The following is a 15,863-nucleotide window of genomic DNA, read 5'->3' as shown; positions in this document are numbered from 1 at the left end:
CCCCCTCTCTCTCTCTCTCTTCCTCTCTCCCTCTCTCTCTCTCTCTTCCTCTCTCCCTCCCTCCCTCTCCCCCCCTCTCTCTCTTCCTTCCTCCCCCCCCCCCTCTCTCTCTCTCCCCCTCTCCCCCTCACTCTCTCTTCCTTCCTCCCTCTCTCGCTCTCTCACTCTCACTCTCTCTCTCTCTCTCTCTCTCTCTCTCTGCAGGGAGATAAGGAGGCAGAGCTGGGTCTTCCGTTCTCACCGCTTTGTGACCGTAACTCAACCATGGTAGCGCAGTCACAAATTGGTTAGTCCGTCCTTCTTCTTCCTCCCCCTGGTCCAGCAGGACCAACACCTGAGGTTCCACCTGACAATTAAGCACATTACCCTAAAAATAACAACGCAAAAAAGCAAACACCAGTCTACAGACATCTTCCATGTGATAGGACAGTAACTGCCCGCCCCCTGATATTAAAAAACAAAAATAAAAGACCTTTAATAATCCTAAATATGAGAATACGAGTCCTACCTGGCATGAGAAAAAACATAATTTCTTTGTTTTTTCTTTGCAAAGGTATACAATAAGCACATGTATGAGAGCATAATTTTATATATACTGTTAAGAGAATTTCTATAGAATATAGAAATTATTATTATTATTAATTATTAATTAATTATTATTATATATTTGTGATAATGTCTTGCATATTTGCTGAAAATATATGAACTGTATTTTGCAGAAAAGAGAGCATCTTGTGTAGTGTAGTGAGCTGGCTGTATTTTATGCTTGGAGGAATATGAATTCAGGGACTTTACCTCACGTGTGAAACTTCAGGGATGGCCGTTGCGCTTCCCTCCTGATTCAGGGTTCATCGACTTCATCGTGATTCCCACGTTCACGGTCCTGACGGACATGACCGAGCACATCGTCACGCCGCTGATCGACGAGGCCTCCCAGTCCGGCCCCGCTGCCGCCCGGCGCTCCAGGTCCGTCACTTCCTCCTCCTGGCACCTCCACTTCCTGTCCCACAGAACCCCAGTTCCTCCTCCTGGCACCTCCACTTCCTGTCCCACAGAACCCCAGTTCCTCCTCCTGGCACCTCCACTTCCTGTCCCACCGAACCCCAGTTCCTCCTCCTGGCACCTCCACTTCCTGTCCCACAGAACCCCAGTTCCTCCTCCTGGCACCTCCACCTCCTGTCCCACAGAACCGCAGTTCCTCCTCCTGGCACCTCCACTTCCTGTCCCACAGAACCCCAGTTCCTCCTCCTGGCACCTCCACCTCCTGTCCCACAGAACCGCAGTTCCTCCTCCTGGCACCTCCACTTCCTGTCCCACAGAACCCCAGTTCCTCCTCCTGGCACCTCCACTTCCTGTCCCACAGAACCCCAGTTCCTCCTCCTGGCACCTCCACTTCCTGTCCCACAGAACTGCAGTTCCTCCTCCTGGCACCTCCACTTCCTGTCTCACAAGACACCATTACATATGCATAAGATGCATATGCATCTACAGAAATGTTTTGTAATTGATATTTCAATTGAATTATTCAATGAATCACATTTATTTATTAAATTGAAATATGGTTATTGACATGCATTGAAGCAAAATGTACAAGTAATAATATACATCCTATGTGAGTTCTGGGTTTTTCCATTCAGCAGAAAAAGTTTCACAGTGGAACAGCATCACTTCCTGTCTCTGCCATACTCTGACCCGCATCACTTCCTGTCTCTGCCCCAGTCTGAACAGAATCACTTCCTGTCTCTGCCCCAGTCTGACCCGCATCACTTCCTGTCTCTACCCCAGTCTGACCCGCATCACTTCCTGTCTCTGCCCCAGTCTGAGCCGCATCACTTCCTGTCTCTGCCCCAGTCTGAACAGCATCACTTCCTGTCTCTGCCCCAGTCTGAACAGAATAACTTCCTGTCTCTGCCCCAGTCTGACCCGCATCACTTCCTGTCTCTGCCCCAGTCTGAGCCGCATCACTTCCTGTCTCTGCCCCAGTCTGAGCCGCATCACTTCCTGTCTCTGCCCCAGTCTGAACAGCATCACTTCCTGTCTCTGCCATACTCTGACCCGCATCACTTCCTGTCTCTGCCCCAGTCTGAGCCACATCACTTCCTGTCTCTGCCCCAGTTTGAGCCGCATCACTTCCTGTCTCTGCCCCAGTCTGAACAGCATCACTTGCTGTCTCTGCTATACTCTGACCCGCATCACTTCCTGTCTCTGCCCCAGTCTGAACAGCATCACTTCCTGTCTCTGCCATACTCTGACCCGCATCACTTCCTGTCTCTGCCCCAGTCTGAACAGCATCACTTCTGAGGAGGCAAAGCACATTGAGAAGAGCATGGGGCCAGAGGGAAACTCCTCCCACAACTGCTCGCTCCTCACTGTTAACATCAAGAACTTCAAGTCCGTGTGGAACGATGAGGTGCTCAAGAACAGGGAGAGGTGGAAGGCCCAAGCTGTCACAGGTGGGGCTGCTTGGAGCCAAAGCTTTGGGTCATGTTGGATGGGCTTGATGTCTGGTTAAAGTCAGGTGTTGGATGGGCTTAATGTCTGGTTGATGTCTGGGTGTTGTTGGATGGGGCTGATGTCTGGGTGTTGTTGGATGGGGCTGATCTCTGGGTGTTGTTGGATGGGGCTGATCTCTGGGTGTTTTGGATGGGGCTGATCTCTGGGTGTTGTTGGATGGGGCTGATCTCTGGGTGTTGTTGGATGGGGCTGATCTCTGGGTGTTTTGGATGGGGCTGATCTCTGGGTGTTGTTGGATGGGGCTGATCTCTGGGTGTTGTTGGATGGGGCTGATCTCTGGGTGTTGTTGGATGGGGCTGATGTCTGGGTGTTGTTGGATGGGGTTGATGTCAGGTGTTGTTGGATGGGGCTGATGTCTGGGTGTTTTGGATGGGGCTGATCTCTGGGTGTTGTTGGATGGGGTTGATGTCTGGTTGAAGTCTGGTGTTGTTGGATGGGGCTGGTGTCTGGTTGAGGTTGGGTGTTGTTGGATGGGGTTGTAACCAGTGTAGTGCATAGCCTCAGTGGGCTATGTCTCTATATTTCCGAACCTCTGCTAAAGGCCTAAAGTGTGCACAGTGATAATGAGCCAGGTGATGAGCACAGTTGCACTTTAGACGGTGATGTTTTCCCGGCCTTGCTCTCCTCTTGCGGCAGATGAGAAGGCCAAGCAGGAGGCAGAGGCAGCACAGCAGGAGCAGGCAGGGAAGACTGACCAATCAGAGCAGGCAGGGGGAGGGCCAGGCTCATCAGGGCCAACCGACATGAAGGAGAAGGCGGGGGCGGGGCCGGAGCCTAAGACTGAGGCCAAGGCCAAGACCGGTCCGCACGTTCAAAACGGTGAGAGCCTCCACCCTCTCTAACGGTCCTGTATCGTGAGTCCAGTGCTTTATTTCAGGTTCTGATATCCATAAGACGACATTGTTTTTGGTACTTAAAACCACAATCTCTATCCAGTTTTAAACGTCCATCGTCCAGTGCCTCTCATGAGCTTTACCAAGAACAGGATGTTTTAGTGACTGTGTCTTTAAGGCTCATTGGGGCGGCTTGTAGTGTAGTGGTTAAGGTACATGACTGGGAGCCACAACGTCAGTGGTTTGAATCCCGGTCGAGCCAAAATAAATGATCTGCACAGCCGTTGGGCCCTTGAGCAAGGCCCTTAACCCCACATTGCTCCCCGGGCGCTGCACTGTGGCTGCCCACTGCTCCTAGGTAACTAGGATGGGTCAAATGCAGAGGCCAAATTACCCCACAGGGTTCAATAAAGGATATCTTATCTTATTGACGTCGACGAACCTCTGTTGTGATTGGCCGGCTAGCTCCAATGAGATGAACGCTGTATGTGCCGAGTCACTTTGATTGGTTCCGGCTACAAGCTGCTCCGAAGCAAACCAGCACATCGTTGTAATGTCACGAAGTGCATATACTAGATAATTTCACAGTGTTTTTATAACACATTCAACTCCTTTATAATTCGCATAGCAAGGGAACTGTCATTTTCTACAATATGGGACTTTTAAACAGTTTTATTTCAGTCCATAACATGTCAATTTTTTTTTTTTACCTTACTTGCTTTTTTTCCGAAGGATTCATATCCATTTATTCCTAATGTTAATGTTTTTCTGCTTGGCGTGTTTGTGACGGCGTATGCGTGAATGGCAGAATGCGATTAAAGACTGGATTAAACTGAATTGAATATAAGCATTCATCTTAACACTAACGGAGCTAGTGAACACAACCAAGGCTACAAACAGGACAAACCTGACGCCCAGCAAGTTCAGGTTTGTCCTGTTTTACAGCATTGATTTCTGCACCCGCAGGCCGCAGCAACCTAATTTCACAAAGATTATGTTGTAAAACCATTATCGTGTTATTATATACACTAACAGATTCCTGTAATGTTTATGATAAATGCATTCCGGGCAAATTGAACGAATTGTATGTAAATAGTTCCGTTTTATGTGTGCTAACAAGGCAGATTTGTCCCAGGAAAAATGGGGTGAGCAGTCTTGCTCGATACAGGCTAAATAATTATCCGTTTAGTTATTGCTGGGAGTCCGTCGGCTTTAGATCAAGAAATGTCCATAAGTTGTCAACATTCCAAAATACCCAGCTTATTTTCTTAGTTTGTGGTAATAATAATTAGTACTTGAGTCCCCTAAAAATGAAACTGTGTTAATAATAGCGTCATTAAACACGTAACCGAATTTGGATCTGGGTTTAACATGCGTAGAGAAAACGACTTTGAATCGCGTCTCGCCCGATCGACTCCTTTGCGGCCTTAGTCTCGTGTGGTCAGGACCAATGTGGCAAGAGCTCCCTCTATCTGCCACTCTGCAAATGACTCGATTTCAGGTGGATATTAACATTTGGACTAAACGTCCCCGATGTAGGGTTTTACCGTGCTGCCCAGTGCACACGACCAGCGTCATGCCACGGAATACTGCTCACGGCCATACATGTGCCTGTTTTAAATGTCAATTATGTACACACTGTATATGTCGTAACTTGGTATTGACTACATTTAAAATAAATACATTTAAAAAATACATAAAGCATGCCTGCCTTCCATTCCAAAATAATTCATAACATAAAAGAATTCATAACAAATCTGGAATGAATTTAAACCATGTTATGAGCGTGGGGCTGGCCTTCGGTATACATACATTTATTTTACTTTTAAAGTGCCAATCTATTATTTTATATACCAAATACCATATTTGAGACATATTCCCACTGGCATTTCTCTAGCATTAACCATTGAGACCATTTGTGTCATTTTGTTTAATTTGTTGTATATTACAATAGTAAAGTAGTGCACTCTCATTATTCATATTATCAGACTTTTCCTGAATTTCAGGAGAAGTGAAAGAAAATTCCGGCTCGACTGGGAATGATGACAGTCAGAAAAAAAATGCTGATGGTGAGTGCATCAAACACTCACTCGCAGACACACACACGCACACACCAACAGCGATTGGCTGCCATGCAAGGCACCAATCAGCTCATCAGGAGCAATTGGGGGTTGCTCAGGGACACTTCGACACACCCAGGGCGGGATCAAACCGGCAACCTTCTGACTGCCAGACGACTGCTCTTGCCTCCTGAGCTAATGTCTCCCCAAACACACAAGTGCACACAAACACACACATACACACAGACACACATACTCTCAAACACACATATACAGTGCATCCGGAAAGTATTCACAGCGCTTCACTTTTCCCACATTTTGTTATGTTACAGCCTTATTCCAAAATGGAATAAATTCATTTTTTCCCTCCAAATTCTACACACAACACCCCATAATGACAACATGAAAGAGATTTTTTTGAAATTTTTGCAAATTTATTAAAAATAAAAAACTAAGAAATCACATGTACATAAGTATTCACAGCCTTTGCTCAATACTTTGTTGATGCGCCTTTGGCAGCAATTACAGCCTCAAGTCTTTTTGAATATGATGCCACAAGCTTGGCACACCTATCTTTGGGCAGTTTCACCCATTCCTCTTTGCAGCACCTCTCAAGCTCCATCAGGTTGGATGGGGAGCGTCGGTGCACAGCCATTTTCAGATCTCTCCAGAGATGTTCAATCGGATTCAAGTCTGGGCTCTGGCTGGGCCACTCAAGGACATTCACAGAGTTGTCCTGAAGCCACTCCTTTGATATCTTGGCTGTGTGCTTAGGGTTGTTGTCCTGCTGAAAGATGAACCGTCGCCCCAGTCTGAGGTCAAGAGCGATCTGGAGCAGGTTTTCATCCAGGATGTGTCTGTACATTGCTGCATTCATCTTTCCCTCAATCCTGACTAGTCTCCCAGTTCCTGCCACTGAAAAACATCCCCACAGCATGAAGCTGCCACCATCATGCTTCACTGTAGGGATGGTATTGGCCAGGTGATGAGCGGTGCCTGGTTTCCTCCAAACATGACGCCTGGCATTCACGCCAAAGAGTTCAATCTTTTTCTCATCAGACCAGAGAATTTTGTTTGTCATGGTCTAAGAGTCCTTCAGGTGCCTTTTGGCAAACTTCAGGCGGGCTGCCATGTGCCTTTTACTAAGGAGTGGCTTCCATCTGGCCACTCTACCATACAGGCCTGATTGGTGGATTGCTGCAGAGATGGTTGTCCTTCTGGAAGGTTCTCCTCTCTCCACAGAGGAATGCTGGAGCTCTGACAGAGTGACCATCAGTTTCTTGGTCACCTCCCTGACTAAGGCCCTTCTCCCCTGATTGCTCAGTTTAGATGGGCGGCCAGCTCTAGGAAGAGTCCTGGTGGTTCCGAACTTCTTCCATTTACGGATGATGGAGGCCACTGTGCTCATTGGGACCTTCAAAGCAGCAGAAATTTTTCTGTACCCTTCCCCAGATTTGTGCCTCGAGACAATCCTGTCTCGGAGGTCTACAGATAATTCCTTTGACTTCATGCTTGGTGTGTGCCTTTCCAAATCATGTCCAATCAACTGAATTTACCACAGGTGGACTCCAATTAAGCTGTAGAATCATCTCAAGGTTGATCAGTGGAAACAGGATGCACCTGAGCTCAATTTTGAGCTTCATGGCAAAGGCTGTGAATACTTATGTACATGTGATTTCTTATTTATTTATTTATTTTATAAATTTGCAAAAATTTCATTCATGTTGTCATTATGGGGTGTTGTGTGTAGAATTTTGAGGAAAAAAATGAATTTATTCCATTTTGGAATAAGGCTGTAACATAACAAAATGTGGGAAAAGTGAAGCGCTGTGAATACTTTCCGGATGCACTGTATATATACACAAACACACACATACAGTATATATATATATATACACAAACACACACATATATATATATATATATATATATATATATATATACACACAAACACACATGTGCACACAGTCTCCTTTCTGTATCTCTCTCTCACACACACACACACACAGACACTCACACAGTTTAAATTTGAAAATGTCGTGAATGATGTGAAATTGTAGATTTGTAGTAAATTGTAGTATAATTGTGGGTAATATGACTACATGTCCCATGTTTCCCCACAGAGAAAGAAGGGGATTAAGAAGACCCAGAAATGAGCTGTGTAAAATAGCCACCACCCACACGCCCACAACCCACTGCTCATAATAATAATAACGCCCCCCCCCCCCCCCCATGACCTTCAATATTATATAAATATTACACCATTAATATAAACGTATCAACACTGCTCCTCATTTTCTCCCACACCATATCCTGACGCACTATGTGAGCTGTCTGAAGGGGACACTTGACCCTACACTGCCCCCTGTAGGTCAGGACTGATAGGGCAGCTGCACAGAGCGTTTGGGTGCCCTGCCTAGTCCGGGAACCGTGCCCAGTTTTCTTTAAACGGCAGACTGCAGGCAACTGGAAGCGATGCATCGCCCCTCAGCCACCACCAGGGGGAGCCAGCGTTATCATCTGATCTCATTATGCCTGAGAAGTGAATGCTATACATAAGAATAACCTTGAAGTCATCATTTACCCCCTCAATTTCTACATGTATTATAATTACTGTAGTGATTGTTATTATGTTTTGTTGTTAATGTGCTTATTATTACTTTTATTTACTTCAGTTAAATATGTGCCATGTTGAGTTGACTGAGCCTCCTTGGCGTGTGTTCAGAGTGTGTGAATGGTGAGTACAAGCTGAATTAGTTTCTTTCACAACCTTTAGTTTCTTTTGGCACAATTTTAGAGATATATAGGCAGTTATAGAGAAAACAATGGCAGGAAACTCGCTGCTCTCCATAACATAAGAAACAGGGGGTATGTAAAGCAAACAAACTCAATATTTACATTTGGCTCCTGCTATTACCTGATACCAGGGCCAACCCTTATGGAGATGTATATATTGAAAGATATATTGAAATAAAGTGCATTATGAAGCTATCGCAACATTCCCACAGATACAGCTATTGCAATACAGTTGCATCATCATCATCCTGGTTTTAAAATATACATGTATATACACATAATTTAATTTATATTTCATTATATTGCATTTCTATAACTGGAGTACTGCACTGCAAAAAAAGCATTTCTCTTAACAATGGTTTTAGTATTGTAATTAGACTTCGGGCCAGTTTGGCAGACACAGATTAAGCTTAGCTCTAGACTAAATTCTAATGTGAATGGAGATACCATACAAAGCTCAGTTTACTACAGGAGTAAACCTAATATGTGCTACCTGCCATTAATATCTTATTTTTAAATTTTTAAATAGAAAATATTACCTTGTTTTAAGTTTTTGCTTGACAAGTGAAATTGTCCTTATCAGAAATAAGTCTAAATATAATACTAAAATATTTGCTACGATTGACTGAGGTTTTTGCAGCTTGCAAACTCTTTTCTCAACTCAGGTGGTAATCCAGGAGACTGTGATATTACACGATCGACAAGGTGGAACAAAATATTCACGTTTATGTTCATACTCGTCTGCGGGCCACAGTGTAGCTGCTTGCCCTTAAAAAAAAAACAAATAATATCTGAAAACGTACATACTTAGTTTGGTAAATTAACGAGTGGTGTTCTGTGATTCTCATCACTCGTAAACATGTTGTGCAATATAGCTACACAGAAAAAAATGTCAGTGTTAATTTAACTCTCACAGAGTACACACTGTACGAGTCCAATAGAAAGCATATGTACTCTCTAAGTGTTGTTTTATCACTGAACATTTTACTCGGTAGGTTTTGAGTGAAAAATAGCCAACCACCAGCAAAGCTACACAAAGGAGTGCAGGCTAGCTTGCAGTTAGCATTAGCCGGCATTACATTTGAACATGTTGAGTATAGAACAGGCCAACTTATTATCTGATATAGAAAGGACTGTGTATGTGTATAATAATGTTGACAGAGCGCGTACAGAACTGTTCACCGAAAAGCGTGTGTATGATAATGTTGACAGAGCGCATACAGAACTGTTCACCGAAAAGCGTGTGTATGATAATGTTGACAGAGCGCGTACAGAGCGTTAAACTGGATAACAGTGGGCTATCCGCATTTTATGCACCCACGGCATATGAATCTCAAATAATCTTTGAAAACTTGCTTGCGAATGCACCTCAAACATAACCAGCAGTTAAGTAACTTACATCTAGTGCACACGTTACATATCCATGTCAAAGTGCGTTTTCATAAATAACTATTTAGTCATGGTTTTGTGCGTAAGCCACTATTTATGATACCATTTTTCTGTAAGACCGTTTTATAAGTGAGGCTACTTGTGCTTGGCAGTATTTGTGTCTCTTGTATCGAGGTGTGTCCTATGTGTCTGTCACAAATGCAATATCAGAGCTGTTTGACGATCTCTCACTTTATCTGTCAGTTTTCTGTCGGATTCTTTTTTTTTTTTTTTTTTTTCTTCTGCCCGTCACGGTCCTAATTGCCCCTAGAACGAGACATGACTCAAAGTGTAATACGGCCAAATATTTGTAGTGAACAAAATAATAGAAATTCTTGGGCAATTGAGGGTGGACAGGTATATTTCATGCTGTATGTTTTCAGTGAGTGAGAATGCTGGCCGGGTTCAGTGAACAGCACGGGTCAACTTGCTGATGTTTCAAGTGCCACACGTGGCTAAGGCAGTGATGTTCAAATCTGGCCGGTCGGTGCTGCTGGTTTGAATTCCTCCCCTCTAATCTGGGCTGGTTTAAACCTGGGGCACCAGGTGAGAGGAATCTGTGGCCAATCAGTGAGCTCTGAGCAGCGCTGATGTTAACTGTACGTGGAGTTAGACTGCAGGGCTACTGTGTAAACTGGAATGTGCACCTGGTGTAGTTTGCTCTACTAAATGCTTCCGCACCGCGAGTGAAGTGTGCCACCAGGGCCGGGCTCCAGGATCCGCCGGTCCAAGCCCGTTATCTCTTGAGGGAGACAGAGGCATCAGCAAACGCTAACAGTGGGAAGAAGTTCATTCACCGGGACTGTGGCTCCCCCTGCTGGTATTCAAAGAGTAAAACATCCGGGAGAGACCGCAGTTCGGAGAACGGTGAATTTCAACCTGGGCTACAGAAGCAAGTTTCAGACCGGGCTCAAATACGTCATTGTTTTGGGATACGAAACACTTTTCTGTGCTCCGTTGATCTTTCCTGGTGCAACTGAGGCAACCAAGAGGACCAGAAGGCGGGGTTTGCTCTGTTTGAGAGGATTTAATAGGTTCCAATACGCCAGACGAGCTCAGTAAAGTGGAGTGTATCCGAAACAACGTATTTCGACATGTGAAGAGATCTTTCCGTTGTCTTTCCATCTTTCATTCCCGGTCTGTCACTGCACCTGCGCTGGGCTACTCCTGCGATGATATGCAGCACTGTGACGTACTTCTTTCTGTGGCGAAGTTGTAATGTTCACTTCAGTTAATCACATACTCATGATAATATGGGAGTTGTCATTGCCTGTTTGCTCCTTCAAAGCTTTTTACAGAAAAAAAAATAACCTACAGCAAACACACAGAGACAATCCTTTAAAACCGTACATTATTCATTATTTAGTTGTTACACACTGTAATACAGTCTTACTCGCAATACTTGTGTGTGGAGATCTATATGCATATTACGTAGAGTCATCAAAGTGAATATAATCATAGCCATATATTGGAATCCACAATCAAGTGCAAAAAAAATCAATAAAAAGGTTTTTAATAATAAATAATGTTTCTAATAAAATAATACAAAAGAACAGGACAATGGCTGGATGTTCCTGGTATATAGGGAATCCACATTGAGGTGGAGTTAGCCACACCAGTTAAAGTAAATCATTATGCCTTTACTCGAAGACATCATGTGCTACTATATCTTCCTTTCTCATGAAGGGAATGACCTGCATTAATTGTTTAGTAGTGTATTATTCATAGCACTACACACATAGAAGTTCAAGCGCTGATAGCATCGATTCAAGCACTGAGGCAATACACACAGTATATTTGGATATTATATTTTAACATAAGTTGGCATATATTGCTTTTTCAAAAAGGTAGTATGATGTAATACAATATCTAAGGCATACTATACATGTTGTCTTAAAAATCTGACTTTGCTATTTTTTTGTTTTTATTATATTTCTATATTTATTCTTTACTATGTGAGATGTTGACCTCTATAAATATAAAACTTTTTGTACATGTAAAATGTATGTTATTTTGTTTTGTCTGAGACTGTATGTTGTGCATATTTCGAATAACCGACTGTAGCACTTTCCACCAACCCAAATGCAGCATTGAGGGGAACTCTGATGTAATGTTTCAGCTCACTGTCAGCTTCAAGGTGAACTGCAAATACATTCATCTTAACTGTGCTATGACCTGTAATTATGTTCTCATGTTTGCTCTCTTGTTTCAGGTAGAATCTGTCAATCACTAAAGCTGTCCTAGCCACGTGGTCCTCTGTGTTAAACATGCTGTGTCACCACAGACAATATAAACTGACCAGATACTCAACTTGGTGATCTTCACATTGTAAACTCTGTCTAAATGCTGTTGAAAACAAAACATTCCAATTAGACGAATCTTTTACGTAACATTATTGGCATTTGGCAGACGCTCTTATCCAGAGCGACGTACAGTTGATTAGACTAAGCAGGAGACAATCCTCCCCTGGAGCAATGCAGGCTTAAGGGCCTTGCTCAAGGGCCCAACGGCTGTGCAGATGTTATTTTGGCTACCACCGACCTTGCGTGTCCCAGTCATTTACCTTAACCACTACGCTACAGGCCGCCCTATCTTCACAACATCTATTAAGGGGCACGGACGAGAGACAGGTGGTGGCAATACTGCACTGTCGTTAAGACGTAGATGGGATGGAGGTAAACTGAACTAAGAGCTGGGTATCTGGTGAGTCTATTGAATCTGTGACATTACCGCACCGTCATGATAATAAATTTGAATGCAAAGGGCTCAGATACGGGGTGTGTGTCCTTCCTTAAGCAGCGTTAATGGGGCGCCTGGGGCCCTGCTGGTGAGAACACCGCTCGTGATGAAACGCTGAGCGTTGCAGAGAGAGACGTGAGGGTCCTCTCTGAATGCGTTTCCTCGCCCCGTCCTCTCTCAATGCGTTTCCTCGCCCCGTCCTCTCTGAATGCGTTTCCTCGCCCCGTCCTCTCTCAATGCGTTTCCTCGCCCCGTCCTCTCTCAATGCGTTTCCTCGCCCCGTCCTCTCTCAATGCGTTTCCTCGCCCCGTCCTCTCTGAATGCGTTTCCTCGCCCCGTCCTCTCTCAATGCGTTTCCTCGCCCCGTCCTCTCTGAATGCGTTTCCTCGCCCCGTCCTCTCTCAATGCGTTTCCTCGCCCCGTCCTCTCTCAATGCGTTTCCTCGCCCCGTCCTCTCTCAATGCGTTTCCTCGCCCCGTCCTCTCTCAATGCGTTTCCTCGCCCCGTTCACAGCACGCCTCCGCATCACTGGACACGCTGGAGTCAGGGTCATGATTAGGGTCATGATCAGGGTCATGATTAGGGTCATGATTAGGGCTCGGGTTATAATTGGCTTAGATTAGTAAGAAATCTTTCTTTCCCATATTAGGGCCCCTTATATTATATATTATATTATTGGCATTTGGCAGACGCTCTTATCCAGGGCGACGTACAGTTGATTAGACTAAGCAGGAGACAATCCTCCCCTGGAGCAATGCAGGGTTAAGGGCCTTGCTCAAGGGCCCAACGGCTGTGCAGATGTTATTTTGGCTACACCAAGATTAGAACCACCGACCTTGCGTGTCCCAGTCATTTACCTTAACCACTACGCTACAGGCCGCCCTATCTTCACAACATCTATTAAGGGGCACGGACGAGAGACAGATGGTGGCAATACTGCACTGTCGTTAAGACGTAGATCGGATGGAAGTAAACTGAATTAAGAGCTGGGTATCTGGTGAGTCTATTGAATCTGTGACATTACCCCTTGGGAAAGAAAGGTTTGCACTGGCCATTCTGAGTGTTTGGTCCCTCTTGTGTTCCTGTTTTATGTGCGTTTGTTCAGTCCTCTTGGAAATAGAGTACTAAGTTTCAGAATCCAGTGTTTTTCTAGCCTGCATTAGGGTTATAATTGGGTTAGGGTTATAATTAGGGTTAGGGTTATGTCAAGAGTTCAGATTATGCTTACAATTAGGTGTAGGGTATGGTTAGTGCGATACTGAGGGTAAGGCTAAGGATATAATATGAGTGGTGTTTTTTACCACAGACATTATTTAACAGGATTCAATTCTGAGAAAATATTTCCCATGATTTTTAACCTTTTTACTGTGATTAATTAGAATTTCAGCAAAACATTAATGTAATTATTTATGACCATAATCTACCTTAATTTACCACAGTTTACCCTGTGATTTGCCCTCATTTAATTTTATTTCCCATGATTACTGCAATTTAACATGATTAACCAAGATTTATCACAATTTACTACCCCCAAACTACCATAGAATCTAATTCGTCATGAATATGTATTTTAAAAATGCGACAGAAGTAAGCACAAATCTGAGTTCAATGGGCTGTGAGCCTTTATTTTTTTTTAATGAACACAACACACAACTGGACATCTGGTGCAGGCCAGGCTAGGGCTCTAGTTCTTTCCTTCTTTCTCTTGGTCTTCCAGGTGAACGAGACGACGGTCCTCTTTCATCACTCTCACACCTGTTGGGATCGAACACAGCGAGACCCAATCAGCTTCACTAGCGATGAAGTCAAAGACACAGCGAGACCCAATCAGCTTCACTAGCGATGAAATCAAAGACACAGCGAGACCCAATCAGTTTCGCTACCGATGAAATCAAAGACACAGCGAGACCCAATCAGCTTCACTCCCAAAGAAATTCAATACAGTGTGGCCCAATCACTTTCACTCCCGTTGAAGCCAGAAACAGGTTGAGAACCAAACAGTGTTGTGCTTCTCTCAGTTGTGTAAGAATTACGGTCTACACAAGCTCCCCACCAGGGTTCCACATGAACACCTTATGTCAGATGAGTAAGTCTGGGAAATTGGGATTCTAGATGGAACACAAATTGGCAAGTTGTGACAGTCCTGACTCGGTGAAAACCATGACCCAACTTCACTTGTAAGCAGGGTCACTCTCAAGGGAATTAAAACACATGATGGCTCAATCACTTTTAAATGTTGATGAACTCAAAACACAATGAAACCCAATCATTTTCCCTCCAGGTGGAATCAGAAACAGTTTAAACCAATCAGTATCCTGATTGGATCTTCCTCAGTGACTGCAACTGATTGGGTCACACTATGCTTTTCATGGCATGGCTTGTAAACCAGGGGCCTGTTCCACAAAGCAGGATCACTGAGTTAGCTGGATAACTACACTGAGTAAAACCCACAAAGCAGGATTACTGAGTTAGCTGGATAACTGCACTGAGTAAAACCCATAAAGCAGGATTACTGAGTTAACTGGATAACTGCACTGAGTAAAACCCACAGAGCAGGATTATTGAGTTAACTGGATAACTGCACTGAGTAAAACCCACAGAGCAGGATTATTGAGTTAACTGGATAACTGCACTGAGTAAAACCCACAGACCAGGATCACTGAGTTAGCTGGATAACTGCACTCGATGTTCTTGAGTTCTTTCTCTCTCTCTCTCTGGCTCCACTTGCGACTGTTCTCACTGACATTTCATCCTTGCAAATGTCACTGGACCTCCCTGGCAGGTTAAAGAGGAGGGGATGACCTGGGATTTGGGGGGGGTGTGGAGCACCGGGCGGGTTAAAGAGGAGGGGATGACCTGGGATTTGGGGGGGGGCGTGGAGCACTGGGGTGTCCTTCCTCCTGGGCTTCTTCTGCCCGTGCTCGTCCTGATTGGCTCTCTCTGCGAGCATCACGCCCGCCTCCTTCTCCGCCTCCATCCCCTGCCACGCCCACAATCAGGTCTCTGGCCTCGCCCAAAGATCCTAAATCACAAAAACACACACCTGCCTCTTAGAGTTATCGTCTTAAAATGGTGGGGAAAATGCAATGCTCATTAAATCACTGGTACAAACATCAAATGGGCAAACTCGCTAATTTTGCCAACAAAAAAAAAAAACTATCCCAAGCCTTTCTTCTATTGTGGTGTGTCTTTATTTAACCTGTATTTCTTGGAATGTTTTTTTTATTTATTTATTTTGTCAGTGTTGTAGAGCTCCTCTGATTGTTCCATTAGTATTAGAATGTTCAGTTAAGAACACTCTGATCACACGTTAAAGGGTTAATCCCACAGTAAGAACACTCTAATCACACGTTAAAGGGTTAATCCCACAGTAAGAACACTCTACTCACACATTAAAGGGTTAATCCCACAGTAAGAACATTCAAATCACATATTAAAGGGTTAATCCCACAGTAATCACACATTAAAGGGTTAATCCCACAGTAAGAACATT

The 15,863-nt window shown here is 44.3% G+C and overlaps 1 protein-coding gene across 3 annotated transcripts in view; it reads left to right on the top strand.

The window, feature by feature from the left end:
• Positions 1–9,428, top strand: part of LOC133136347 (dual specificity calcium/calmodulin-dependent 3',5'-cyclic nucleotide phosphodiesterase 1C-like) — a 118,103-nt gene extending 108,675 nt beyond the window's left edge. For all 3 annotated transcript variants that reach the window (XM_061253776.1, XM_061253777.1, XM_061253778.1), the window contains exons 12-17: positions 205–286; positions 846–966; positions 2,281–2,453; positions 3,151–3,333; positions 5,354–5,416; positions 7,531–9,428. In XM_061253776.1, the coding sequence (XP_061109760.1) occupies positions 205–286; positions 846–966; positions 2,281–2,453; positions 3,151–3,333; positions 5,354–5,416; positions 7,531–7,547 (639 nt within the window). In that variant the 3' untranslated portion in view covers positions 7,548–9,428. The remainder of the gene's footprint in view (positions 1–204; positions 287–845; positions 967–2,280; positions 2,454–3,150; positions 3,334–5,353; positions 5,417–7,530) is intronic.
• The last annotated feature ends 6,435 nt before the right edge of the window (positions 9,429–15,863 follow it).

This window comes from Conger conger, chromosome 9 (assembly GCF_963514075.1).
Source record: "Conger conger chromosome 9, fConCon1.1, whole genome shotgun sequence".
In the NCBI taxonomy this organism is placed as follows: domain Eukaryota; kingdom Metazoa; phylum Chordata; class Actinopteri; order Anguilliformes; family Congridae; genus Conger; species Conger conger.
Note: the sequence above shows the minus strand (reverse complement) of the source record. Positions and strands in the feature narration are given on the sequence as shown.